This window comes from Dipodomys merriami, unplaced genomic scaffold, assembly GCF_024711535.1.
Source record: "Dipodomys merriami isolate MVZ:Mamm:240054 unplaced genomic scaffold, mDipMer1.0.p SCAF_14, whole genome shotgun sequence".
In the NCBI taxonomy this organism is placed as follows: domain Eukaryota; kingdom Metazoa; phylum Chordata; class Mammalia; order Rodentia; family Heteromyidae; genus Dipodomys; species Dipodomys merriami.
In genome coordinates this window covers 17,031,498-17,056,213 of record NW_027202715.1, presented here as the reverse complement: position 1 = coordinate 17,056,213, position 24,716 = coordinate 17,031,498, and the positions used below count along the sequence as shown (strand labels likewise).

At 50.2% G+C, this 24,716-nt stretch overlaps 2 protein-coding genes across 6 annotated transcripts in view; one reads left to right on the top strand and one right to left on the bottom strand.

Annotated features, from left to right (window-relative positions):
* The window catches only part of Rassf4 (Ras association domain family member 4), a 33,566-nt gene extending 8,850 nt beyond the window's left edge, over window positions 1–24,716 (bottom strand). For 2 of the 5 annotated variants that reach the window (XM_070020861.1, XM_070020856.1), the window contains exons 1-6: window positions 24,242–24,352; window positions 12,170–12,263; window positions 10,067–10,142; window positions 2,501–2,643; window positions 912–1,003; window positions 223–380 (exon numbers count right to left, since the gene is read on the bottom strand). In XM_070020861.1, the coding sequence (XP_069876962.1) occupies window positions 223–380; window positions 912–1,003; window positions 2,501–2,643; window positions 10,067–10,142; window positions 12,170–12,231 (531 nt within the window). In that variant the 5' untranslated portion in view covers window positions 12,232–12,263; window positions 24,242–24,352. Of the gene's footprint in view, window positions 1–222; window positions 381–911; window positions 1,004–2,500; window positions 2,644–10,066; window positions 10,143–12,169; window positions 12,267–24,241; window positions 24,353–24,645 lie in introns of those variants that run through there. The other 3 variants (XM_070020859.1, XM_070020860.1, XM_070020858.1) reach the window with 3 other exon arrangements.
* Window positions 5,104–6,936, top strand: Depp1 (DEPP autophagy regulator 1). The gene is made up of 2 exons (XM_070020862.1): window positions 5,104–5,296; window positions 6,254–6,936. Exon 2 carries the CDS (start codon window positions 6,281–6,283, stop codon window positions 6,887–6,889), a length of 609 nt encoding a protein of 202 aa, XP_069876963.1. The 5' UTR covers window positions 5,104–5,296; window positions 6,254–6,280; the 3' UTR covers window positions 6,890–6,936.

Here is a 24,716-nt window from a genome sequence, read left to right as displayed (position 1 = left end):
TCCACAGGATGTGGGGATGTCTGGACTGGGCAGGGGAGGGGGGTGGAGACGGCGTGGGTTGAGGATGGAAGTGCTATGCTGAGGTGACTTTGGACTGGTTATTTCTCCTCCTGAGAAATCAGGATGGGAAGGTCCTGGTGAAATGGGGCTCCTGACTCCGTGCAGGGGGATGATTCCTGCACACCAGACTGGGGACCAGGCAAGGCCGGGTGGGGACATTACCTTGTGATTGTAGAAGTGCCCGTTGATGGAGAATCGGTGTCTCCGCACCCGCTGGGCCTCAGCAGGTGTGCGGGACTTGGGCCTCCTCTGGATCACACAGCTGGCATCGCTCTGGGTCCGCAGCAGCTGTGGGATCTCCTCCTCCTCCTCCAGGGACCCTGCAAAGGGAAAAGAGAATGGAGGAGGAAAAGGTAGCAACTGCCATGGCCCTAGCAGTGGAGACTGTTGCCACAGGGGCTGTGAGGCCCCCAGAGCCCCGGCAAGGCCAGTCCCAGCACATGGTGGGGGCAATGATGGCTCCTGTATATTTTATTTAGTGAATTATGGGGCTTGAACTCAGGGCCTGGGCACTGTCCCTGGGCCCTTTTGCTCTAGGCGAGCGCTCTACCACTTGACGTCACAGCTCCACTTTGTGTTTTCTGGTGGTTAATTGGAGATAAGAGTCTCACGGACTTTCCTGTCCAGGCTGGCTTCATACTGCAATCCCCAGATCTCAGCCTCCTGAGTGGCTGGGATGACAGGTGTGAGCCATGGACTCCCAGCTCTTTTTTTTTTTTTAATGTCATGAAGTATGGTGTAGGGGACTCGGGGCACTGAAGCAGTGCAGTGATGGGGCTCCTCAGAGGTGATGGTCAGGGGCCAGGCCGCTCTTCTCCCTGGAGTCAGATGGTCTGGCAGGTCCCACTTACCTGAACCATCTCTGGAACTCATGGCCTTGTGTTGGGGCTGAGCACCCGGCTCCTCAGTGGTGCTCCCGCCATCCTGGGGTGGCATCTCCTTGCTGAAAAGAGACAATCCTGCTGCTCAGGTGACTGCTGTCCAGAAAGACAACTCAGGCCAAAGAGAAGGCGCAAGAAGCAGCAGGCTGAATGGAATAACTTTGATTTGTTTTGTTTTGGGTCAGTTGTGGGGCTTGAACTCAGGGCCTGGGCATTGTCCCTGAGCTTTTGTGCTCAAAGCTAGAGTTCTACCACTTGAGCCACAGCTCCACTTCCTGTTTTTGGATCATTAATTGGAGATTAGAGTCCCACAGACTTGCTGGCCTGGGCTGGCTTTGAACTGCGATCCTCAGATCACAGCCTCTTGAGTAGCTAGGATTACAGATGTGAGCCACCAGTGCCTGGCTCAAATGAAGTAAATTTTAAACAATAAAATATAGTAAAGGGCTGGGTGCTGGTGGCTCATGCATGTAATCCTAGCTAATCAGGAGGCTGAGATCTGAAGATCTCAGTCCAAAAACCAGCTGGGTCAGAAAAGTCCATGAGATACTTATCAAAAGGCTAGAAGTGGAGGTATAGCTCAAGGGGTAGAGCACCAGCCTCAAGTGGAAAAGCCCAGTAAGAGTGAGAGACCCTGAGTTTAAGCTCCAGTACCAGCACACACACACACACACACACACACACACACACACACACACACACACACACACACACACACACACACACACACACACACACACGAAATTGGTGGGAGCCACTTGTGCCTGGCTGCTAACTTCTTTAAAAAAAAAAAAATATATATATATATGATAACTCCCCTTTTTGAGGCGGGTAGTAGAAGTACAGGAAGCAGTATGACAGGTAAGACATGGTATCCTTCTGATTAAAACATTTTTTTGTTCTGTTTTGTTTTTTTCTATATCAAATCTTTCTGACACATTTTTGAACAGTAAAATTAATCTGACCTTACATTTGGATACATTTACAAAAACAGAGCATACATTATAATAAAAGCAATAGGAGTAAAGGTGCATGTCTGTAATCCTAGCATTCAGGAGGCCGAGGCATGAGTTTGATGAGTTTAAGGCGGCCTGAACTACATCGCAAAGCCATGCCTTGAAAGAAAAAAAGTATAGAAGGAAGGAAAGAAGAAGGTGGAAAGAAGAGGAGAAAAAAGGGGGAAAAAGGAAAAGAAGGGAAAGGAGAAATAAAAGAAGAAGGAAGGAAGGAAGGAAGGAAGGGAGGAAGGGAGGAAGGGAGGAAGGAAGGAGGTTATTTTTGTGTGAATTCATCATTAACACTTTCTCAGTGCTGTACCCAATGGGCTGGGGAGAGATGGTCAGTGGTAGAGTGCCTGGCCCTGGGTTCAATTCCCAATACTACAAAATAGAGAGGGAAGGGAGGAGGGAAGGAGGCCACCCAGAGTCAGGGTGTGTGTGTGTGGCCAGGCTATGCCCCATGCCTGAGCCCTGGGCTGAGGACACACTAGAATCAACAGCAGAGTTTGAGCTGAGAGGTGTTCTGGAGGCCCCCAGCCCCGCCCCACGCTGGGCACTCACGGGGAGCAGCTGGGCTGTGGGTGTGACCAGGAGATGGAGGAGAGGCGCACACGTTCGTGGTCATCCTGCATCTGAAGCCGGATGGGCCGTCTGAGCCCCCATGCGATGTTGAGGAGCCCCTCAATGATCAGAGCCCCTTCCTCCTGGGAAAGGGAGTGCAGATAGGTCAGTCTCCTCCTTCAGAGCAGTGGACATTGGGGGTACCTCCCCTGCCCCAGAATGCCCTGACAGGCTACTCAGGCAAGTCCCCAGATACACTCCTCTACGTGCTCTGAGGCACAGAGCCAGGGCCTGAGGGAGGAAGCCTGAGAGAGTTCAGCCCAGGCCTGGCCAGACACATGGTCAGGACAGGACAGAGTTGCCCAGTCAGGTGTCCCAAAGGACCCCAAAGCTGTCCGGCATGCACGTCCACACGATGGCCAGGAAGCACATCCCAGAGAAGGCCAGTCTGGCTGCCTCCCTGACCAAACTGTGCCCTGGCCAGGGTCCTGTGGTCACCAGCTCCCGAAGGGCCTCATGCCCACCAGGGCAGTGGCTGCTGCTCTAGCTAGATCTGAGCTCTGCCCTCTCCTCATACCCCAGACAGCAGCAGGACCCTCATACCTGGGGTCAGCCCACCCCAGAATTCCAAGCTTGTTTTCTTCTTGATGGCTGATCTTTTGAGGGCTTGAACTCAGGGCCTGGGCACACTTGCTTAGCCTTTTTTGCTCAAGCTCAGCATTCTGTCACTTGAGCCACACCTCTACTTCCAACTTTTTGGGGGTTCATTGGAGATAAGAGTCTCACAGACTTTCCTGCCTGGGCTGGTTTTGAACCTTGATCCTCAGATCTCAGTTTCCCGAGTAGCTAGGATTATAGGCATGAAGCACTTGTGTCCATCTTTTTTGCTCACTACTTCTGGAATACTGATGGCCCCATGTTTTGCCCCACCAGTATCTCTACAAAAGTTCTCATCCCTCGACCCCAGCTGCTTGGGCTTCCCCTCACCTCAGCTCCACAAGGTGCGTGGCATCTTCTCACTCCATGGGTGCCTGGCTGGCTTCTGCTCATACTCCCATGCCTTCGTTGTCAGGCCAATTACCCACAAGCAAGCCTGGCCAGATATCACTATTCATATGTCCAGAGAATCTTCTAGAAAGCTTGGGCACCCTTTCCCCATGGGTAGCCAACTTGGACCCTCACTCTCCCATTGCTGTTATTTTTTAGGTTTGTGGCAAGAACATTGAACATACAGCCTGACTCTGTGTGTGTGTGTGTGTGTGTGTGTGTGTGTGTGTGTGTGTGTGTGTGTGTGTGTGTACGCACATGCTGATACTTGGGCTTGAACTCAAGGCCTGCATGCCATCCCTCAGCCTTTTCCACTCAAGGATTGCATTCTACCACAGCTCTACTTCTGGCTTAAGTGGACATAATAACAGTGTTATGGGTTTTCCTGCTCAGTCTGGCTTTCAACTGTGAGGAAGAAGATGCCACGGAAACGTGTGCACAACTATGGCAGAACTCATGGTGTGGATCTCATGGTTGCTAATCACTTCTGTTTCCAACACCCCACCACCCACAGAAAAGGAGGTCTACTGTCAATGATCAGAATGTACACACAGCTTTTGGATAGGAGCTTGCAGCATTTGCTAAAGAAGGCAATTAAGAAAGTAGCAAAAAGCTGGGTGCCTTGGTTTATGGATTATGCTTTGGTTTATGGCTATAATCCTAGCCGCTCAGGAGGTTGAGATTTGAGCATCGAGGTTTGAAGCCAGCCTGGGCAGGAAAGTCTGCAAGACTTGTATCTCCAAGGAACCACCAAAAAGCTGGAAGTGGAGCTGTGGTTCTAGTGGTAGAGTGCCAGCCTAGAACAAAAAAGCTCTGGGTCAGCACCCAAGGCCCTGAGCTCAACGCTATTACCAGTACAAAAACAATTTTTAAAAATGCTAGTAGCATGCTTATATTTTTCCTTTATTTTTTTAGATCCACGAACAGGACTCGAACTCTGTACCTGATGCTTTTACTCACTGCCTAGTACTCTACCAACGGAGCCATGTTTCTAACCCCAGCGTGCTTGTATTTTTAATAACTGTATTATAGACAATGGAAGATTGCATTTGTGATACATATGTGTGAGAAAAAGAAAAAGAAAAAAGAAAGCACCCTGTTTAGGATGCTGTGAGGCCAGGATTGTACCCCAGGGGCTGCTCTTCATCCAGTCCATTGTAGGCTGTGCTCAGCCTGGAGCACACCTAAGGATCCTCTAGGCTGTGGCTCTGCGTGGCCGGTGTCCCCTGTCATGGTCACTCAACCAACCCTACATGTGCAGGCCCAGGGCCCAGCAGAAGCCAGTGGGAGGCCAAGACTAGCGTATGTACTAGCGTAGCATATACATGGTAGGTAATACTTTCTGGCAGTTATAGACCCCGAAGCTGTCTGTCCCCTGACTCTCCCAGGGCCTCCCAGGCCGGGACACATGAGCACTACTCCCTTCCTGTCAGTGTAAACACCCTCAGCTTCCATGAGACAAACAGCTCTCCCAGCTGGCAGCTGGCCCAGGCCCTGCCCACCAGGCTGTTTTCCTTCCAGCCTTCCGGAGCACAGCTATTCTGGGCCCTGTGACAGTAATTGATGGCCACAGAAAAGATATAAAAGCAGCCACAGACCTTGAGTTCTCAGGAGAGAACATTATCCTTAAGATTCTCCCAGGGACCCAACACTGGACCTAACCTCCACCTCTCCACCACAGAGCTTCCTGGGAACTAGACCAACCTCGCCCCATCCTCCCTGCTGCCTTCATCCCCCCCACAGCCACAGGTAAGAGAGAAGTTGCCTTCTGGATACAGGCAAAACACAGGGCTGTGTTTATCCTGGCAGCCACCCTCAGCGTGGAATGGTCCAGCTTTCCTACTGGGTAGATCAGGACAAAGCTACCAGAAGCAGTGGCTTTGTGCTGACACACAACTTTTATTTGTTTATTTATTTGTTTATTTATTTGTTTATTTATTTATTTATTTATTTAGCGCCAGTCCTGGAGTTGAACTCAGAGCCTGGGAGCTGTCCCTGAGCAATTTTGCTCAAGTGCTCTACCACTTGAGTCACAGCTCTATTTCTGGTGGTTAATTGGAGATAAGTCTCACAGACTTTCCCGCCCAGGCTGGCTTTGAGCCTGATCCTCAGATCTCAGCCTCCCTGAGCAACTAGGATTATAGCTGTAAGCCACTGGCACTCAGCCAGCCACATGGTTTGATTGTGCTGGTCCTGGAGGTTGAGCTCAGGGCTTCCGACTCTTGCCTGACTTTTTCACTAAAGGCTTGTGCTCTACCACTTCAGACACATCTCTACTTCCAGCTTTTTGTTAGTTCATTACAAATAAAAGTCTCTTGGACTTTTCTGCCTGGCTGGCTTTGAACCTCAATCCTCTGATCTCAGCCTCCTAAATAGCTAGGATTACAGTTGTGAACCACTAGTGCCTCACTGCTTCTGGCTTTTTGCTGATTAACTGAAGATACAAGTCTCATGGACTTTCCTGCTCAGGCTGGCTTTGAACCTCAGTCCTCAGAGCTCAGCCTCCTGAGTAGCTAGGATTACAGGTGTGAGCCACCGATGCCTGGCTATGCCTGTGAGTTTTTAATGTGAGTAGGAAGGAAGAGCAGGGAGCCACGGGCATGGGCTGTGAACCTCACCTCTGCAGCCCCGGATGGAGGAGGGGACAGAGGAGGGGGTCAGGCTGGGACTACAGGCCCTCACCTTCTGTCTCCCATCTGCCAACAGGTTGCTGCCTTGGCTTTATCAGCAGCAATGAGGTCCCGGCTTCTGCTGTCTGTGGCTCAACTACCCACAATTCGAGAGACTTCAGAGGAGATGGTGGCCGGAGGGCCCGGGCAGGAGCCCCCAGCCTCTCCCAGCCTGGACGACTACGTGAGGTCAATCTGTCAGCTGGCACAGCCAGCTTCTGTGCTGGACAAGATTGCAGCCAGGGGCTGGACCAACAGACCCCACCCCCCAGCGCAGGCCAGTGAGAAGAGCCGCCTGGCTGTGACCCGATTGGACAAGACTCCCTGCTTCAGGGGGCAGCTGCCTACAGCGCCCTCTGCTGGCACTGCTGACCCTCTGGATTGGCTCTTTGGGGAATCTCAGGTAAAGCAGCCAAATAAGGGCTTGTCCAGGGCGACCAGCTCCTCTGATGGCCACTGGGATGCACATAGACCGATGGACAGAAGCAAAGCCAGAGGGAGACCCTGTGAAGTCAGAGCACTTGGGCACTCTCTGGCGAGACCATCTTGGGACAGGCAACAGAGCTGGATTTCGGAACAACCTGCCAGGCTCACAGTTGCCTCCTGTCGTCCCCGCCCCAGCAGTATCCTTAGAAGTCTGTACTTGCACCTCCCCGTGATTCATGAACTCTGACCCTTCCCCAATAAAGACTCCTGTACGAAGCAGGGCCGGTGGCTATCTCCCTGCCTGCGCCGTGTGGTAGCCATGTCTCCAGCAGGTCTCAGGAAGGAGCACGTCTTTCTGCAGGAATATCCTGCTCCTCACGGGAGCCAGGAGTGATGCTATCTGATCTTGCTTTTCCTAGCTGATCACCTTGAGACAGTGACTTCGTGTCTCTGTTCCTTGGTTTTCTCATGGCACAATGAGAAACAGTAGGGGCATTTCCCAAGCGGAGCTGCTGAGTGGAAGCAAGCAATACTCAGGGTAGCTATTGTCATCCCAGGGATGGAGGTGTGGTGAGGGAACTGTGGCTCAAATGGTAGAGCACTATTCTTGAGCAAAAGAAGCTTCAGGACAGAACCAGGCCCTGAGTTCAAGTCCCAAAAATTAATGAAAAAAGAAAAAAGCAGAAAGTAAATCACATACTACAAAGAAAGTTTCAGAGAGGCAATTTCCTCAGTTTCCTTATATGTAAAATGAGGGACATCACCCACTGTCCTCTATCTCCCCCAGGAGGTGGGGAAACTGTCCAAGTGGACTTGGAGAAGACAGGTGTTTGCATCTGTCAGAACCTGCTATACCTCCTCAGGAGCCTCAATTCCCTGGTCACCTGACCTGCTGTTAATACATGGGACAGCCTGTATCTGTATGTGGGGAAGGGCGAATGTGCACCATGTGCGCCTCACCAGTGACGAGACAGGCTAGGCTTGCTGCAGCCTCTTCTACAAAGCAACTGGAAAATCAGGTCAGAGCCTGGCATTGGTGGCTCATGCCTGTTATCCTAGCAGTTCTGAGGATTGGGGTTCAAAGCCAGACAGGAGAAGGAAAGTCTGTGAGACTCATCTCCAGTTAGCCAAGTAAAAGCCAGAAATAAAGCTGTGGCTCAAGTGACAGAGCACCAGCCTTGAGTGAAAAAAGCTAAGTGGACAGCACCCAGGTCCTGAGTTAAGCCTTAGTACCAGCATACACACACATACACACCCCGGGTCAGGAGTCACTGACCCTCAGCTTAATGTTCATGGAGGCTGCTATACCCCAAAACCATATTGATGGTAGGGCTAACAGGCTGGAAGAGAGGAGCCCTAGGACCCTCTGCAGCTAACCTCTGATACGACAGAGGAAAATGGCATCTTAAGAAAGGGCTTTTGGAAGTACTGCAAGACTGTATGCACAGAACAGCCTAGAAGGATTCCTTTCCCCATGAGCTAGGCTCTTTTTCTTCTTCCCTCCCTTCCTCCCTTCCTCCCTTCCTCCTTCCTCCCTTCCTCCTTCCTTCCTTCCTTCCTTCCTTCCTTTCTTCCTTTCTTTCTTTCTTTCTTTCTTTCTTTCTTTCTTTCTTTCTTTCTTTCTTTCTTTCTTTCTTTCTTTCTTTCTTTCTTTCTTTTTCTTTCTTTCTTTCTTTCTTTCTTGTTCTAGAGCTTGAACTCAGGGCCCAGGCATTGTTTTGCTCAAGACTAGCACTCTGTCATTTGAGTCACAGCTCTACTTCTTGCTTTTTGGTGATTAATTAGATAAGTATGGCACAGGTTTTCCTGTCCAGGTTGGCTTTGAACCGCCATCCTCAGATCTCAGCCCCTGAGTAGTTAGGATTACAGGTGTGAGGCACGGGCATCCAGCTTGGTTAGGTTCTTCTGTTCCTATGAGCAGTCACGTTCTCCAGTCCTTTGCTGTTGGAGTGAGCTGGAGTGAGGAGGGGGACAGCACAAGGCCCTGGGCAGGCTGAGAACAGCCAGGGTCCAGTGGTCTTCCAGGCCTTAAAGGGGGAGTGAGAGTGAGAGTAACTACCCCCCCCCCCCCCCCCCCCCGCTCTACCCCCTTTCTTCTCCCTGGGGAAGAGCCTGGCTTTCTGTCACAGAGACCCTGGTGGAGGGGAAGTTCCTTTCCTTTCCCACAATGCTCAGGAAGTCTGGAGCAATGAGCCAGGCTGTATGTAGTGTGTGGTGATGGCCACTAGGGGGAGGTGTCGAGCTGGATGAGAGCAGATCCCAGGCTGGGTCAACCTTGACTCTGCCTCACACTGTTTTTCTAAATTGGTAAGCTTACACAGCAATGTTTCCACATAGGTGCGTTTTCTCCCAAGACACCAATCAGCCTCGTTAAAACCCTCCTTCACCTTTAAAAGGCACAGGCCACTCTGCTCTCATTTTGATTTGTAATATAGACAAAATTATCCCCAACATAAGGTTTTCAATCAAAGCAGCTGGTGCACCAGCCTTCAAAGAGCAGGATCTCCATCAGTGCAAAACATCCCAGGAAAACACTTGTCCGAGGGGGAGCCCCAGTGGGGTTGTCTGACCTTGTAAACACCAGCATAGCCCAGCACCTCACTTTAAAGTGGGAGGTCTTAGGGCAAAGGAAGGACCAGGTGCAAAGGTCTGGGCCATGTGGTTAGGTGGGAGGGAACAGAGGGGGTGGGCTCCTCCACAGTCCCTGTCACAGAGGAAGGAAGGGACTATGTCATCTCTAAAAGACTAGTGCTGTTGTTCACACCTGTACTCCTAGCTACTCAGGAGGTTGAGGTCTGAGGATTGCAGTTCAAAGCCAGCCTGGGCAGGAAAGTCTGCAAAACTCTTAGCTCCAACTAACCAGCAAAAAAAAACTGGTAGAGCTCAAGTGGTAGAGCTCCAGCCTGGAGTGAAACAGCTAAGGGACAGTGCTTAGGCCCTGAGTTCAAGCCTCAGCACCCCTTACCCCAATATACACAGAGATTTCAGAGTCTGATGTCTCAGTAAATCTCACAACAAAGGTCCTGGCTGAAGGGATGGTTCAACTGGCAAGGATGGTTCAACTGTCTCCTGTCCACTGTAAGCTGATCCTGAGCTAGAAAGTGACTGGGGTCGCTGTCTAACTGTCCACACCAGGGTACCTGGAAACCACAATGTGGTCAAGATTGCCGTCAGCAAACCAGGAAAAACAGTGACCCCATGAACACAGTCTGCCGGCCTCACCTCCAGGGCCCCTGTGGACACAGACTGCTGGTCTCAGGGACCCTGCAAACTCAGACTGCTGGCCTTACCTGGGGGACCCCATGGGCGCAGACTGATGACCTTACCTTGGGGACCCTGTGGATGCAGACTGCCGGCCCAGGGGACTCCGGGGACATGGGCTGGCAGCCTCAGAGACCCTGCAAATAGGGACTGTGGGCCTCACCTCTCGGTGTCGGAGCTGGAAGCTTCGGCCCTCATGGTAGCAATTGTAGGTCTTCAGGAGGCTTAAGAGCTCCGACCTGAAACATAAAGACATGCAAGCACACTTGGAGAGTACAAAGGCCCAACAAGGTGTTAGCCTTCATGGACCTCAGCGTCTTCATTTGTGTGTGTGTGTGTGTGTGTGTGTGTGTGTGTGTGTGCGTGCGTGTGTGTGTATGTGCGTGTGTGTGTGTGTGTGTGTGTGTGTGTGTGTGTGTGTGTGTGTAGAGAGAGAGAGAGAGTATTGGGGCTTGAACTCAGAGCCTCACACTCTTGCTTGGCTTTCTCCCTCAAGGCTAATGCTCTACCATATGAACCATTATCCTACTTGTGGTTTTCTGCTGATTAGTTGGAGATAAGAGTCCCTTCCTTGGATTTGTCTGCCCAGGCTGGCTTTGAACTTCTATCATCAGATCTCAGCCTCCTGAGTAGCTAGGAATACAGGTGGGAGCCACTGGCACCTTGTCCAAGTATTATTTTGTTGTTGTTGTTGTAATATAAGAGTAAATTTTTAAAAAGTAGTGTGAAATACATCAACAAAGTTCACCCCCCCCCCCAAAAAAAAAAAACAACTCACAACCAGCTGGACACTGGAGCTCACGCCTATAATCTTAGCTTCTCAGGGGGCTGAGATCTGAGGATTGAGGTTCAAAGCCAGGCCAGGCAGAAAAAGTCCCTGTGAGACTCTTATCTGCAATTAACCACTCAAAACCCTGATGTGGTGCTGTGGCTCAAAGGAGCAGAGCACTAGCCTTGAGTGAAAGAACTCAGAAACAGCACCCAGGCCCTGAGTCCAAGCTCTACAACCACCATCACCAATAACAAGAAATCTGGAGGACTGTGGTTTGAAGTCAGCTCAGGCAGAAAAGTTAGTGACACTCCATCTCTAAGCAGCAAAAGTGTTTGATTCAACTGGGTGCTGATGGCTCATGCCTGTAATCTTAGCTGCCCAGGAGGCAAGATATGAAGACCATGGTTCAAAGCTAGACTCGGCAGAAAAAAATGAACCCAAAAGCTGCAAGTGGAGCTGTGTTTTGAATAATAGATCACTAGCTTTGAGGGAAAAAGCTCAGGGACAGTGCCCAGGCCCTGAGTTCAAGCTCCAAGACTGGCACAAAAAATGCTGGATTAGATGCATGGCTCAAGCAGTAAAGCAATAGCTACAGGCTTGTACCCAATAAAGCCTCAGGTACAAGCAATGAAACAAAACAAAACTAGAGAAGCTCACAACCAGTTTTGTGCTTTTTGTTTTTTTAGTTCATTTTAAACAGTGGAATGCTGGGATTGTTCTAATCTGTGTGTGTGTGTGTGTGTGTGTGTGTGTGTGTGTGTGTGTGTTTTCTGGGGCTTGAACTCAGGACCTTGGTGCTATACCTTCCCACTATACCTTCACTTTTTTTTTGTCGATCGTGGGGCTTGAACTCTGGGCCTGGGTGCTGTCCCTCAGCTCTTGAGCTCAAGACGAGTGCTCTAGTGCTTGAGCCACAGCACCACTTCTGGTTTTCTAGTGGTTTATTGGAAATAATAGTCTCACAGACTTTCCTGCCTGGGCTGGCTTTGAATGGTGATGCTCAGATCTCAGCCTCCTGAGTAGCTAGGACTATAGGCCTGAGCCTCTGGCACGCAGTTTCCCTTCACTTTTTTACTCATGCTCTTATTTGGCTTTTTCTACTCAACGCTTACACTCTACCACTTCAACAACACCGGCACTGCTGGTTCATTGGAGATAAGAATCTCACCAATTTTCCTGCCTAGGTTGGTTTTGAACCAGGATCCTCAGGAGTAGCTTGGTTGGGTCATTCTAGTCTTTAAAGAAATGACATTAAACACTGCCACCGCAGCGCACTCTGGGCCCTGTTCTGTCCTGCTTTTGTGGGTCCAAGGAGGGGAGGCTGACGCCCACACCCTGAAGAACCACAGGAAATCCTACCCCTGACCCAAGGTACATTATCACATGCATAGAACACATACATACAACAGAACCCAAGCTCCCACTGCCCATGGACCATGTGGGGAGGAGCCATGTGGAGGATGGGCGCCATCTTCCCTGCACACCCAGACTTACTTGAGGATGTGCTTGTTGTCACTGATGGGCACCTGAGAGCTGGGTGAACCATCTTCCTTCATCTTTAGCTTCTCTCTGCAGACCTGGAGGTCACCTGCTGGGAGCATGGAGTCAGTGAGTACAGTTCCCAGCACTGACTTGGAGGGGAATGCCGTGGCCTGACATCTGTCCATGTGCAGGTGGCTGCGCTGGAGGACTCAATATGAGGTCTCCCTGATCACTTTGGAACATTTTACACAATCCTCAGCACATTCAAACCATGTACTCCCTTCCCATGATGGGCACTGTGTGTGTGTGTGTGTGTGAGTGTGTGAGTGTGTGTGTGTGTGTGTGTGTGTGTGTGTGTGTGTGCTGAGGCTTGAACCCAGGGCCCCTCATTCACTTTGGTTTTGTGTTCAAGGTTGGTACTCTACTGCATAAGCCACAGCTCCTATGTCCAGCTTTTTGGTGGTTAATTGAGGATGAAGAGTCCCACTGACTTTTCTGCCTTGGTTGGCTTTGAACCATGGTACTCCAAAGCTCAGCCTCCTGAATAGCTAGCTAGGTGTGAGCCACCAGTTCCCGGCTCTTACATTTTCATTGTAAGTAGTTATACAAAGGGGTTTCAGTTTTCCGTTCAACAACTCAGATTATGAGTACAGTGCATCTGGTGTTTGATAGTCTTATGAATCATTATTTTTCAAGTCGTTCTACAAAGGGGTTTCAGTTCTACAAGTGAGATTAAGAGAACAATACATCTTGATCATGGTCACCCTTTCCACACTTGTCCCTTCATCTCTGTGAAATTGTGTAGATCCTAAAAAACATCCTATTAAGTCAGGAATTTTCATTGGCTCTGCCTGTAATCCTAGCTATTCAGGGGGCTGAGATCTGAAGATCGCTGTTCAAAGTTAACCAGGGCAAGAAAATCCCTGAGTTTCTGATCTCCAATTAACCAGCCAAGAGCCAGAAGTGCAGATGTGGCTCAAGTGGTACAGCACCAGCCTTGAATGAAAAAAGCTACAGGACAGTGTCCCCAGGCTGTCAACCCCACTGCTAAGCAGGGGGACGCTGGACATGGCACAGGGTGACTCACACCCAGGCAGGAAGAAGTGGGCCGACAGATTTCATCATGCCACTCATGCCTGCCACTTAAAGCTTAGCATTGTTTATTTCCAGAATATTCCACTTAACTATTTCCAGACTACAGCTGACCTCAGGTAACAGAATCCATAAAAAGTAAAACCATAAATAAGAGTGACTACCATTTTGAGGAGGGGTGCAATTTAAAAACTTAGTGATTGTTTATTTCCAGAAGATTCTACTTATTTCCAGACTAAAGTAGACTTCAGGTAACGGATTCTTCAGAAAGTAAAGCTGAATATTAGAAGGGCTGCCATTTGCTGATGGGATGGATAGCAGTGGGAGGTACTACCTACCCCAACAGAGGTCACCCCATTTATGAACTCCAGTATGCGCTCCAGCCTGGCACACCCGGCCACCCATGTATGCACAAAGCTTCTTGTTCTTGGAGTATGTCAAAGCAGAGTACTCACAGATGCTGGTGGCTCACGCCTATAATCCTAGCTACTCAAGAGGCTGAAATCTGAGGAATGTGGTTTGAAGCCAGCCCATATAGAAAAGTCCATGAGACTTATCTCCAATTAACCCCCCAAAATTAAAAAGCTCGAAGTGGAGCTGTGGCTCAAGCAGTAGGGCACTAGCCTGGTGCACCAGGCCCTGCATTCAAGCCCCAGGACCGCCGCCACACACAAGCAAATGCGTTCCTGCGGGAGCACAGCCCAGCCAGCAGGGGGCAGCACGCCTCTGCCATGGAGCCTCCTCCTGACTCCCAAGCCTACCTCGAGGCCCTGTCCTTTGACTGCCTGTGTCCAGCACCTCGCACAGCACAGCCTGAGACATGGTAGGACCCTGTAAATAACTGTTTGATGACTGAACAAAGACAAGAAAGAATCTCAGGGGTATGATTGAATTGTGTGTGTGTGTGTGTGTGTGTGTGTGTGTGTGTGTGTGTGTGTGTGTGTGTGTGTGTGTGTGTGTGTGTGTGTGTGTGTGCGCGCGCGCGCGCGCGCGCGCGCGCAGGTAGTGGGTCTGAACTTGGGGCCTGGGCGCTGTCCCTTAGCTTTTGTGCTCAAGGCTAGCACTCCACCACTTGAGCCATAGCTCTCCTTGTGGCTTTTTTGTGGTTAACTGGAGATAAGAGTCTCACAAACTTTCCTTCCTAAGCTGGCTTTGAGACTCAGATCCACAAATCTCAGCCTCCTGAGTAGCTAGGATTACAGGTGTAAACTATCAGTACCTGGATCCCTGAGGGTTTTTAGCAAACATTCCCTCAAAGAGAAGTGCTAGACCTTCAGGTTTGCTCTGATGTAAAAAGACTCAACCCCTAAGAATTTGAGATTATAGAATGTTTGCTTGAAATAAATATAAACATATACGTACACACGTACATATATATATATATATATATATATACACACACATCTATGAGAGAGTCTCATAATTCAGCTCTTCCAGAGTTGTGTATGTACAACCAAAATACAAAACATAATACTGTCTGGGGCTGAGGAGTGACTCAGTAGAGGGACCCTGGTTGTGGGGGGTCAGAAGCACAGCTCTGGTATTTCACAGGAAGCCACAAGTTTGAGTATTTATGAGTTATATTTCACTGGTTAAAGCTAGATGTCTCTGGAATAGACACAAAGACCCATGGAATGACTGTGATCAGTGTCCTCCAGGCTGCCTGTCCCCTGTGAGCCCATGTGACAGGTACTTGCTGGGGGAGGAGGGTGGGCTGGGTCACAGAATATGTAAGAATTGGTGTGCAGGTCAACCCAGGAGGATCAAGGAGGTGTTCTAACTGGTGCAATTGCTACAGGGTCAGGTTGGGTCTTGAGTAACTGCGTGGGTCAGAGTCCTAGGCAGCCCACAGAATATTTGTATTGGGAATGGTGGCTCACACCTGTAATCCTAGCTACTCAGGAGGCTGAGATCTAAGAATGGAAGTTCAAAGCCAGCCTAGGCAGGAAAATCCATGAGACTCAACTCCACCTAACCTCCAAAAAGCTGGGTTGTGGAGGTGTGGCTCAAGTGTTAGTGTACCAACCTTAAAAAAGCCAAACCAGAGCACAGGGCCTTAAGTTCAAGCTCCAGTACCACCCCCCATCTCTCTCTTTCTCACACACACATGAAATAAATAAATCTCTTTTATGATAAGTGGACGTATTTCATGGATTTGTTGTAGCAACAGAATCAACTTAACCTAACACAGAAACAATTCTTAAAACAGCAGCTACACTTCACATTCATATTTAAATATTTTAAATTTACATTTGATATTTAAATATATTTACATTTATATGTAATAAATACACTTAAATTGAAATAAATCTAATGCTTAAATTTAAATAAATTTAACGTTGAAATATATTCAGACATAGACTATAGGCAGGTGAAACACACTTGCAAGATGAGTTACTGGGGCTCTGGTTCATGACTCAGCCTCATGACCTGACTAGGTGACAAGACTTTCGTTCTCCTACAGTTTGAAGTAAATGTTCCCATTTTGGTCTATGTAGTAGGAACATCTACAAGTATAAATTTTCTTTTTTTTCTGTGCCAGTACTGGGGCTTGAACTCCCGCTTGGCTTTTTCAATCAAGGCTAGCACTCTACCAGTTGAGACACAGCTCCACTTCCATTATTACTTTTCTTTCTCTCTTTCTCTCTCTCTTTCTCTTTCTTTCTTTCTCCCTTTCTCTCTTATTTCTTTCTTTTGCTCGTTAATTGGAGGTAAGAGTTTCACAGACTTTACTTTCACAGGCTAGATCTCATTCTTGATCCACAGTTCTCAGCCTCCTAAATTGCTAGGATTATAGAAGGAAAGCAGTGTAGGTCAGGCAACAGTTACTTATTAACAGAAGATATTACTTAAAGTGCTAGTGTATAAGTGGGGCTGCTAAAAGCTGGTGTATAAGTTGGGCTGCTAAGACCTGGATGTCCTGATTTGCCCAGTTTCATCAATCTTAATTTTCTCATCTGCCTAATAAGGATATTGGGCTAGGAATGTGGCATAGTGGTAGAGTGCTTGCCTAGCATGCATGAAGCCCTGGGTTTGATTCCTCAGTACCACATTAGAAACAACAACAACAACAAACAAACAAAACCCCAGAAAAAACCAGAAGTGCCTTTGTGCTCAAGTGGTAGAGCACTAGCCTTCAGCACAAGAGCTTAGGGACAGTGCCCAGGCCCTGAGTTCAAGCCCCAGGACTGGTGAAAAAAAAATGATATTGATCTCCAAGGGTTAGATGGGTTGCACATTGTGGATTTTTTTTTTAACCAATGCTGGGGCTTGAATTCAGGGCCTGGGCACTGTCCTTAAGCTTTTGTGCTGAAGCAAGTGCTCTACACTTGAGCCACAGCATCACTTCCAGCCTTTTCTGAATAGCTTACTGGAGATCAGAGTCTCATGGACTTTCCTGCCCAGCTGGCTTCCAGCCTTGATCCTCAGATCTCAGTCTCCTTGGTAGCTAGAATTATAGGCAAGTCATCCCCCCCCTGCCCCCCCCCAACTGTTTATGCAAAGCAGATTAAAGGGGCTGCTTTGGTAGGCTAGTGGGAAGCCCCGCCCACTGGGCACCAGTTGGTCCTTTTGCAAAGCTATGTCCCCAGATGGTTTTCAGCAGTGTCCCCCTTCCCCCATACACAGCACACACACCTGCTTATACACACTGACTGTGTGCTCCAGCGGGATTATGTCAGCTGCTCAGAGAAGTCAGAGGGGAAAAAAATGAGAGGCCCCAGATTGCAGATGGCAAAAGGGGAAGGGAGAGAGGGGAAGATGGGTACTGTGGGGTAAACAGCTAAGCTTGGCCGGGACATCCCAAGGGAGGGGAGAGAGATCAGCAAACAAGGCCAGGCTCCCCCACCTTGCTCAGCCCAGCGGGAGCTACACTGGGAGGCTGGGGGTGGTGAGGGGACTTGGCCCCTAGCGCAGCCTCTCCTTTGAGAGAAGTCTACATTTAATTTGTGTCCCCTGACACCATCACCAGCATGAGTCACTTGATCTCTTGATCACTCTGAGTCCCTTGATCTCTTTTGTCTCCACTTCCCTTTTGCTAGATCACTCACAGAATTCTTGTGTGGAAACTGGGTCTGCGGCCTGTGCCAGTCCTCCTGCTAAGCTGACTTTCACTCATTCTAGAGCGCCCCCTAGCTGCAGTTCGCAGCGGAGAGGTGTTCTAGAGACCCTTGCTGAGTGGGAGAGACTGAAGAACACACCTTCTAAAAAAGCCCGTGGTGCACTATTCGGGACATTTCCTCCCAAGTACTGATCTGTGGGTGCTTTGGGCACTGTCTCCCAGCTCCCCCGATAGTCTGTTACCAACCTCTTATACTAAAACATTACCATCTTTTTCTTTTTCTTTTTGTCAGTTGTGGAGCTTGTGTTGCCTTTGAGCTTTTTTGCTCAAGGCTAGGCCTCTACCACTTGGATGGCTTTGAACCATGATCCTCAGCTCTCAGTCTCCAAAGTAGCTAGGTTTACAGGCGTGAGCCACCACCATTAGGCACAATATAATTGTGTGTGTGTGTGTGTGTGTGTGTGTGTGTGTGTGTGTGTGTGTGTGTGTGTGTGTGTGTAAGAGAGACATGGGGGGGCAATTCTGGGGCTTGAACTGCACTGGGCTATTTTTACTCAAGGCTGGCACTCTACCACTTGAGCCACATTCCACATTCTGCTTTACTGTTGGATAACTGGAGATAAGAATTTCAGAGACTTGGAGGGGAGAGGGTAATGGGAAGAGATGGGAAGGGGAAACAAAGGAGGAGGCAACAATATTTGATAAGAAATGTACTCATTATCTTGCCCATGTAATTGTAACCCCTCTGTATGGTATTTTCACAATTAAAAAAATCTCAGAGAAGCCGGGCGCTGGTGGGTCACGCCTGTAATCCTAGCTACTCAGGAGGCTGAGATCTGAGGATCGCGGTTCAAAGCCAGCCCGGGCAGGAAAGACCGTGAGACTCCTATCTCCAATAAACCACTAGAAAACCGGAAGTGGCGCTGTAGCTCAAGTGATAGAGCGCTCACCTTGAGCTGAAGAGCTGAGGGACAGCGCCCAGGCCCAGAGTTCAAGCCCCATGACCGACAAAAAAAAAAAAAAAAAAAAAATCTCAGAGACTTTCCTGTCTGGGCTGGCTCCCAACTATGGTCCTCAGATCTCAGCGTCTGGAGTAGCTAGGATTAAAGGCGTGAGTCACTGGTGCCCATCTTTAAACAGCACAGTCCTATCATGAATTAAGTCACAGTGTGCTCGGGTTTCTTGGGGGGAAGCAGGCACCTGGAAGAGAATGTGGCAGGGCTGGCCAGCCACCCAGGCACAGGCGGACAATCAGAGTGACAGATGCAGCTGGACAGGCCTGCCTGGCCATGGGCTGCCCCCCTCCCCCACGGCCTTCTTTGTACTGGTCTGTTCCCAGCCTCCCAGGACCCAGGCTTGCATCCCAGGCTGGAGGACTCGGTGCTAAGGGAAGTGGTCCAGGTGATGTGCCAGCCTGGGCTACCTGTCCCCGGTCAACAGCCACTGAGCTGCTCTCCCTTATCACTTCAGCAGCTGCCATGCACGGACAGGGGAGGGTGACACCACAGCCTGCTGTGGAGGGACAAAGGCCACCAGGCTCCAGGCCTGGGCCCTCTTCCTTTTCTGTGGCCATTGCAGAAGAAGGCCAATGTAGTTCTTCAGGTCACACTTGGGGCTCGATTCCTACAGGGCAATTGTAAAAGGAGCAAAGCACCTTAATATCATCTGGTTTTCATGAAACGGAATGGAAAGTTTTTCATTATGGGATGATGTATTTGTCTACTCTTTGCTCTTACAGCGGCCCTTTCTTACTCAGGAGGCTGAGATCTGAGAATTGAGAGTCAAAGCCAGCCCAGACAGGGAGGTCTGTGAGACTCCTCTCTGCAACTAACCAGCAAAAAGCCAGAAAAGGATCAAGTGGTAGAGCACCAGCCTTGAGCAAAAAAGCTAAGGGACAGTGCCCAAGCCCTGGGTTCAAGTCCCAGTACTAACACACAAAAAAAGGGGGGAAAGGAAGTAAGAAAAAAAGGAAAACAGGTGAGAAAGGAAGAAAGGAAGAAAGAAGGAACAAAGGAAGGAAGAAAGGAAGGAAGGAAAAGATCCAAGAAGCAAAAGAAAGGTAGACACAGTCTGAACTCTCCAGCAGGGCTACTGGATACAGAAGATGGACATGCACATCAATGGCACACTGCCAAGGGGGGCCCGAGGCCCTCCATCCTCCACAGCCCTGGCTGCAGCTTCTAAATAACATCCAGGGCAGCAACTGGGCACTGAAAACAGGGAACGTGTGTTTGTGTGTGTGTGCATATGTATGTATGTATGTGTTTGTGTGTGTGTGCACGCATGTGCCAGTACTGGGGCTTCAATTCAGAGCCTGGGCATTGTCCTTTAGCATTTTTGTTCAAGGCTGGCTCTCTACCATTGGAGCCACAGCCCCACTTCCAGCTTTTCTGGTGGTTAATTGGAGATCAGAGTCTCTCTGACTTTCCTGACTAGGCTGGCTTTGAACCTTGGTCCAGAGTAGCTGGGATTACAGGAGTGAGACACTGGTGGTTCCCAGCCACCAATGAACTTGCGAAAGGCCCTCCCCACACCTGTCAGCCAGCAAATGGCAGAAGCTCAGCCGGGGAAGAAGTCAGCTGCCTTTAAGGGGCTAGGCAGAGGCTAACCCTCCAAGCACATTTGTGCTGAGAAAGCCAACTGTTTGCGTGTGGACCACAGGAAGGGATCCCAGCTGTTCACTTTACCTGCTATTCCCTACCTGTGACCCTCTCCTTTTCCCTCCCCCTCCCACCACCCACCTCTGTCCAGCTGCACCACACCCTTCCCCAGCTCAGGCCCCATCCCCATAGATCCTGCCAGGCAAAGCCTGAGGAGTCTCTGTGGAGTCTCCAGCAGCTGTCAGCTGGGGCAGTGGAAGCTGGACAGCTGGGGGAACCAGGTGCAGAGCCACAGGCACCTATACCCCAGGCCTCACCCTGGGCTGACCACTCCCCGCCTGCCTCTGCTGTGTCCAGAGCTGTCACTCTTTCTTTGAGCTCATTCTGATCCTAGGCTTCCAGGACACTGTTCCCCTGGCTCTGAAGTGCCTGATCTTTGATTCCTTTGAAGACCTCAGACCTCTGGCCATTGTCTCCAAACTTCCTTATGTGCCTAGACTACAGGCAATACTGTCCCCACATCCCTGGGAGCCGGATTGTCTAGTTTCTGCCAGATATTGGTCTCAAGACATAGCAGCCACAGGCAAAAGAAAAAAATCTGTATGGAAATCTCCAGCCTTGATTTTCCTTGAATTTCCACCACACTTCCTGGCCTTGGGTCTCCTGTCCTAAACTAGGAGCACTTCCTGCCTGGCAGCCTCTGCTCTGGGACCCAAGGGAATGTCTCAAACCTTATTGGTCAGGAAATATTTTAGAGTCCTTTGTGTGTGTGTGTGTGTGTGTGTGTGAGTGTGTGAGTGTGCCAGTACTGGAACTTGAACTCAAGGGCTTGGGCTCTGTCCCTTAGCTTTTTCAATTAATGCTAGCACTCTTACCACTTGAGCAACACCTCCACCTGTGACTTTTTGCTGCTTAACTGGAGGTAAGAATTCCATGGACTCTTATCAGGGTCCTCAGATCTCAGCCTCTGGAGTAGGTAGGATTACAGGTGTGCCCAGCCTTTAGAGTTTTTTGCAAAAGTACATTCTCACCTCAGAGAGCTTCCTGGGTGTGTGTCCATGAATGTACTAGATGTGTTCAACACTACAGGAGGGAGAAGGAGCCCATTTCCACATCTCCAGATCCCAGGGTGACAACCTCTGCTGAAATGTGTCACACAGAGAGCCATGGCAGAGAACTCTGGCAGAGTGGGACGGAGCTGTGAGATTTGCTTCTGCCTCAACTTGGCAAGTGACGTCAGCTTCTATGCGGTCCCCTGGGCCTTGGGTGAACTAGACACACAGTAGCAGCTGGCCAAGTGTCTTCAGGGCTCTTCCCAGCACTGTGGCCAGGGGCCATGGGGCAATCCAGGGGAGGGACTCAGAATCTCCCTCCGCCTCATAGCCTGGGGAAGAAGACTGGACAGAAAAGTGACCAGACAGCTCCAAGTTCCCCTTAAGACAGATGGGGAACTGCAGAAGCTTCAGGAAGTTTGGGCCACTTCCTACTTTACTTTAAAATTATTTTAAGCTGAGTGCTTGTGCTCACGCCTGGAGTCCCAGCTACTCAGGAGACTGAGATTGGAGGACTGAGGTTAGAAGGCAGCCTGGAAAGTCTGTGAGACTCTTATTTCCAATTAACCAAAAATATCTGAAGTGTGCTGTGACTCAAGTGGTAGAATACTAGCCTGAAGCAAAAGAAACTCAGGACCAGTACACATGTGCATGCGTGTGCACATGCACACATATACACACACACAGACCAAACTACTTTAAGATATTTTCTTCAGTGTAGTTTGTAAGAGGATAACTCCTCAGCCTTTTCATGGTTCTGGGCTCAGTGCCCAGCTCTGGAATTCCCTGCATATACAGGGGAACTGGGCCCATTCCTTTCTCAACCTTGGGTTTCTTGTTAGTTAACTAATTATATTAATTACATTCCTTATTTATTTATTTATTTATTTGGTGCCAGTACTGGAGCTTGAACTCAAGGCCTACGCGCTGTCCCTAAGCTTGATCACTCAAGACTGGTACTCTACCTCTTGAGCCACACCTCCACTTGCAGCTTTCTCCTGGTTAATTGGAGATAAGAGTCTCATGGCCTTTCTTGCCCAGGCTGACTTCAAACCCTAATCCTTAAGCCTCAGCTTCCTGAGTAGCAAGGATTACAGGCATGCACCACAGGCAGCAGGAAAATTATATTCCTTTATGAATTGTATGAGACAAATCAGACCTGAGCCCCTCTGGAATGAGTTAGGGTTGACCTTGGTGTGGGGCCCCAGGGAGATCTGTGTGCCCTTGATGGAAGGTGCCAATGCAGCTCTAGAAATAAAAATGTGGTATTCAGAGGGGACAAAGGGTCTCCCCCAGGACCTACTACAAGAGGGGGCAGACAGGGCTCAACCTGGACCCAGGTCCCAGGGACCCAGGCCAGGGGGTTCTGGCACACCCCACAGTCAGGTGCCCTTTCCCGTAGAGGCTTTGTAGTCACAGGGTCTGTACCAAAGGACACATATGGGTGACACAACTTCTGTTCATGCTTCTTATCTTCCACAGTCCAGGTAGCCCAGAGTCCAGAAGGATCCTAGATCTTGATTCTGTCCTCAGGCTCTGGCCATGGGAGTCTCCTGGTTTCAGAGGGGCATTTTCCTTCCTTCCTTCCTTCCTTCCTCCCTCCCTTCCTCTCTCTTTCTTCTTGTGCCAGATCCAGGGCTTGAACTCAGGGCCTGGATGCTATCCCTGAGCTTTTGTGCTCAAGGCTAGTGCCCTACCACTTTGAGCCACTGCACCATTTCTTGCTTTTTGGTGGTTAATTAGAGCTAAGAGACTCACAGATTTTCCTACCTAAGCTGGATTTAAACCTCAATCCTCAGATCTCAGTATCCTGAGGATTTTCGTGGCTTTTGGTAACTAATCCTGACTGACATTCCTAGATCTGTGACTAATGAAACTACTGCAAAGGCAACGAGGGTTTCTTCTACCACATGATCTGACTTTGGAGTCTGACCTGTTTGGGGTAAATTTACAGAATCCCAGCTCTCATCTGTTGTGGACCTCCTTTGATTCCCACATGGGATGGGGTTTCTAGGACACTCCTTCCAGCGTTTCAAGCTGCTCTGGCTAGTTTGGCACTGGCTGAGGGGTGGATCCCTCTCTCAGGGCTGTGCCAGACTTATGAAAACACTAAGGTATCATTCAGCAGTGGGGAACATGGGGGCATGGGCAGTAAGTCAGGAGCACAGGGGTAACAGGGCAGTCAGTGGGATGAGCTCAAAGCCAGAAGAGAAGCACAGGAAGTCTGGAGGGACAGCCAGCAGTGGGTTTAAAGCCCACCTTCACCACTGACTGATCTGGATGAAAGGTAGACAATTCTGTAACTAAGTCTCAGTTTCTCACGTGTAAATGGGGATTATCAAAGTAGGAGTCTCACCCCTGCTGAGAGGAGTGGTAGATTTCAAAGCCCTTTCTTAGCCAGGCAGGCACCAGTGGCTCCCACCTGTAATCCTAGCTACTCCAGAGATTGAGATCTGAGGGTGGCACTTAGAAGCCAGCCCAGTAGAAAAGTCCTTGAGACTCTAAGCTCCAATTAACCACCAAAAGGCCACAAGTGGAGGTGTGGCTCAAGTGGTAGAGGGCCAGACTTGAGTGAAAAAGCTAAAGAATGCCTAAGTCCTGAGTTCAAGTGCCAATAGTGGCACACAAATAAAAATAAATGTCTCCCCCGCTTTTTTTGTTGGTTGTAGGATTTGGACTCAGGGTCTGCTGCTGTCCCTGAGATCTTTTGCTCAAGGCTAGCTAGCACTCTATCACTTTGAGCCACAGCTCCACTTCCGGTTTTCTGGTGGTTAATTAGAGATAAGAGTCTCATGGATGTTTCTGCCCGAGCTGGCTTCGAACTAAGATCCTAAGATCTCTTGCATAGCTCAGATTATAGGCGTGAGCCACTGGCGCCCTGGCTAAATGCCCCTTTCTTTAACGGGTCTGGACTAAGAAAACCCCTCCTTAAACAGTGCTGAGCCCTCTTTCTGCTATTACCTTGGCGTGGATTTGAAATCAAAGAGTTACTCAGGAGAGGTTGGAACTCCGCCCCCCCCCCCGCCCTCCTGGGAGACTGGCTGACGGGTGGGGCGCAGGGGCACAGGTGCAGCCCGCCTGCCGCTCAGATGCGCGCGGTGCCCTGGAGGAGGCGCGGGGCGCGGCTCCCGCTCAGTCCCAGGGGCCAGCCCCGCATCGCGCCAGGCTGGCAGCGGAGGACACGGGCGCGCGGCGGCCCGCGGGCCAGCGCCGGGCTCCAGAGCCCCTGCCTGGCGACCCGGGCTGGGTGAACGGGAGGCTCAGCCCCAGTATCACTCACCATGCGGTCACTGCGCGATCCAGAAGTCCCGGCCGGGGCCGAGCCTACGCTGCACCTGAAAGAGGGACGCCAGCTCGGGAGCCGAGCCTGCAGCGCCCTGGGTCCTGGAGGTGGTTGCGCTGGGGTCGCCCCGCCCCGCCCCTGCTCCTGCACCAGCCAATAGAATTGTCTCATACTCCCCTCCCCTTTTCCCGGACACGCCCTTTGCCTGGAACTGGCCAAAGGCTCCGCCCATCGTCTCTGCCACGCCTCCATACCACGCCCCTTCCTGACACTGGCTGCTGCTCTGCCCTGCGGCTTCGCGCTGGCGGCGTCGGGTGCGGGGCGCTGGAGGGGCGCCTCGGTCCCACGGTCCCCCCCCATATAGCTCGGCTCCCTGCGCGTCCCCGGCCCCAGCGGCTCACCGGGCTCCCGGGACGCGCGGAGGAGGAGCTCGTCGGGGCCCGGAGTTGACGCCTTTGAGAATGCTGTGTTG

Excerpts from the sequence above, each read along its gene's own strand:
- Depp1 (XM_070020862.1), top strand. The coding sequence starts at position 6,281 with ATGAGGTCCCGGCTTCTGCTGTCTGTGGCTCAACTACCCACAATTCGA.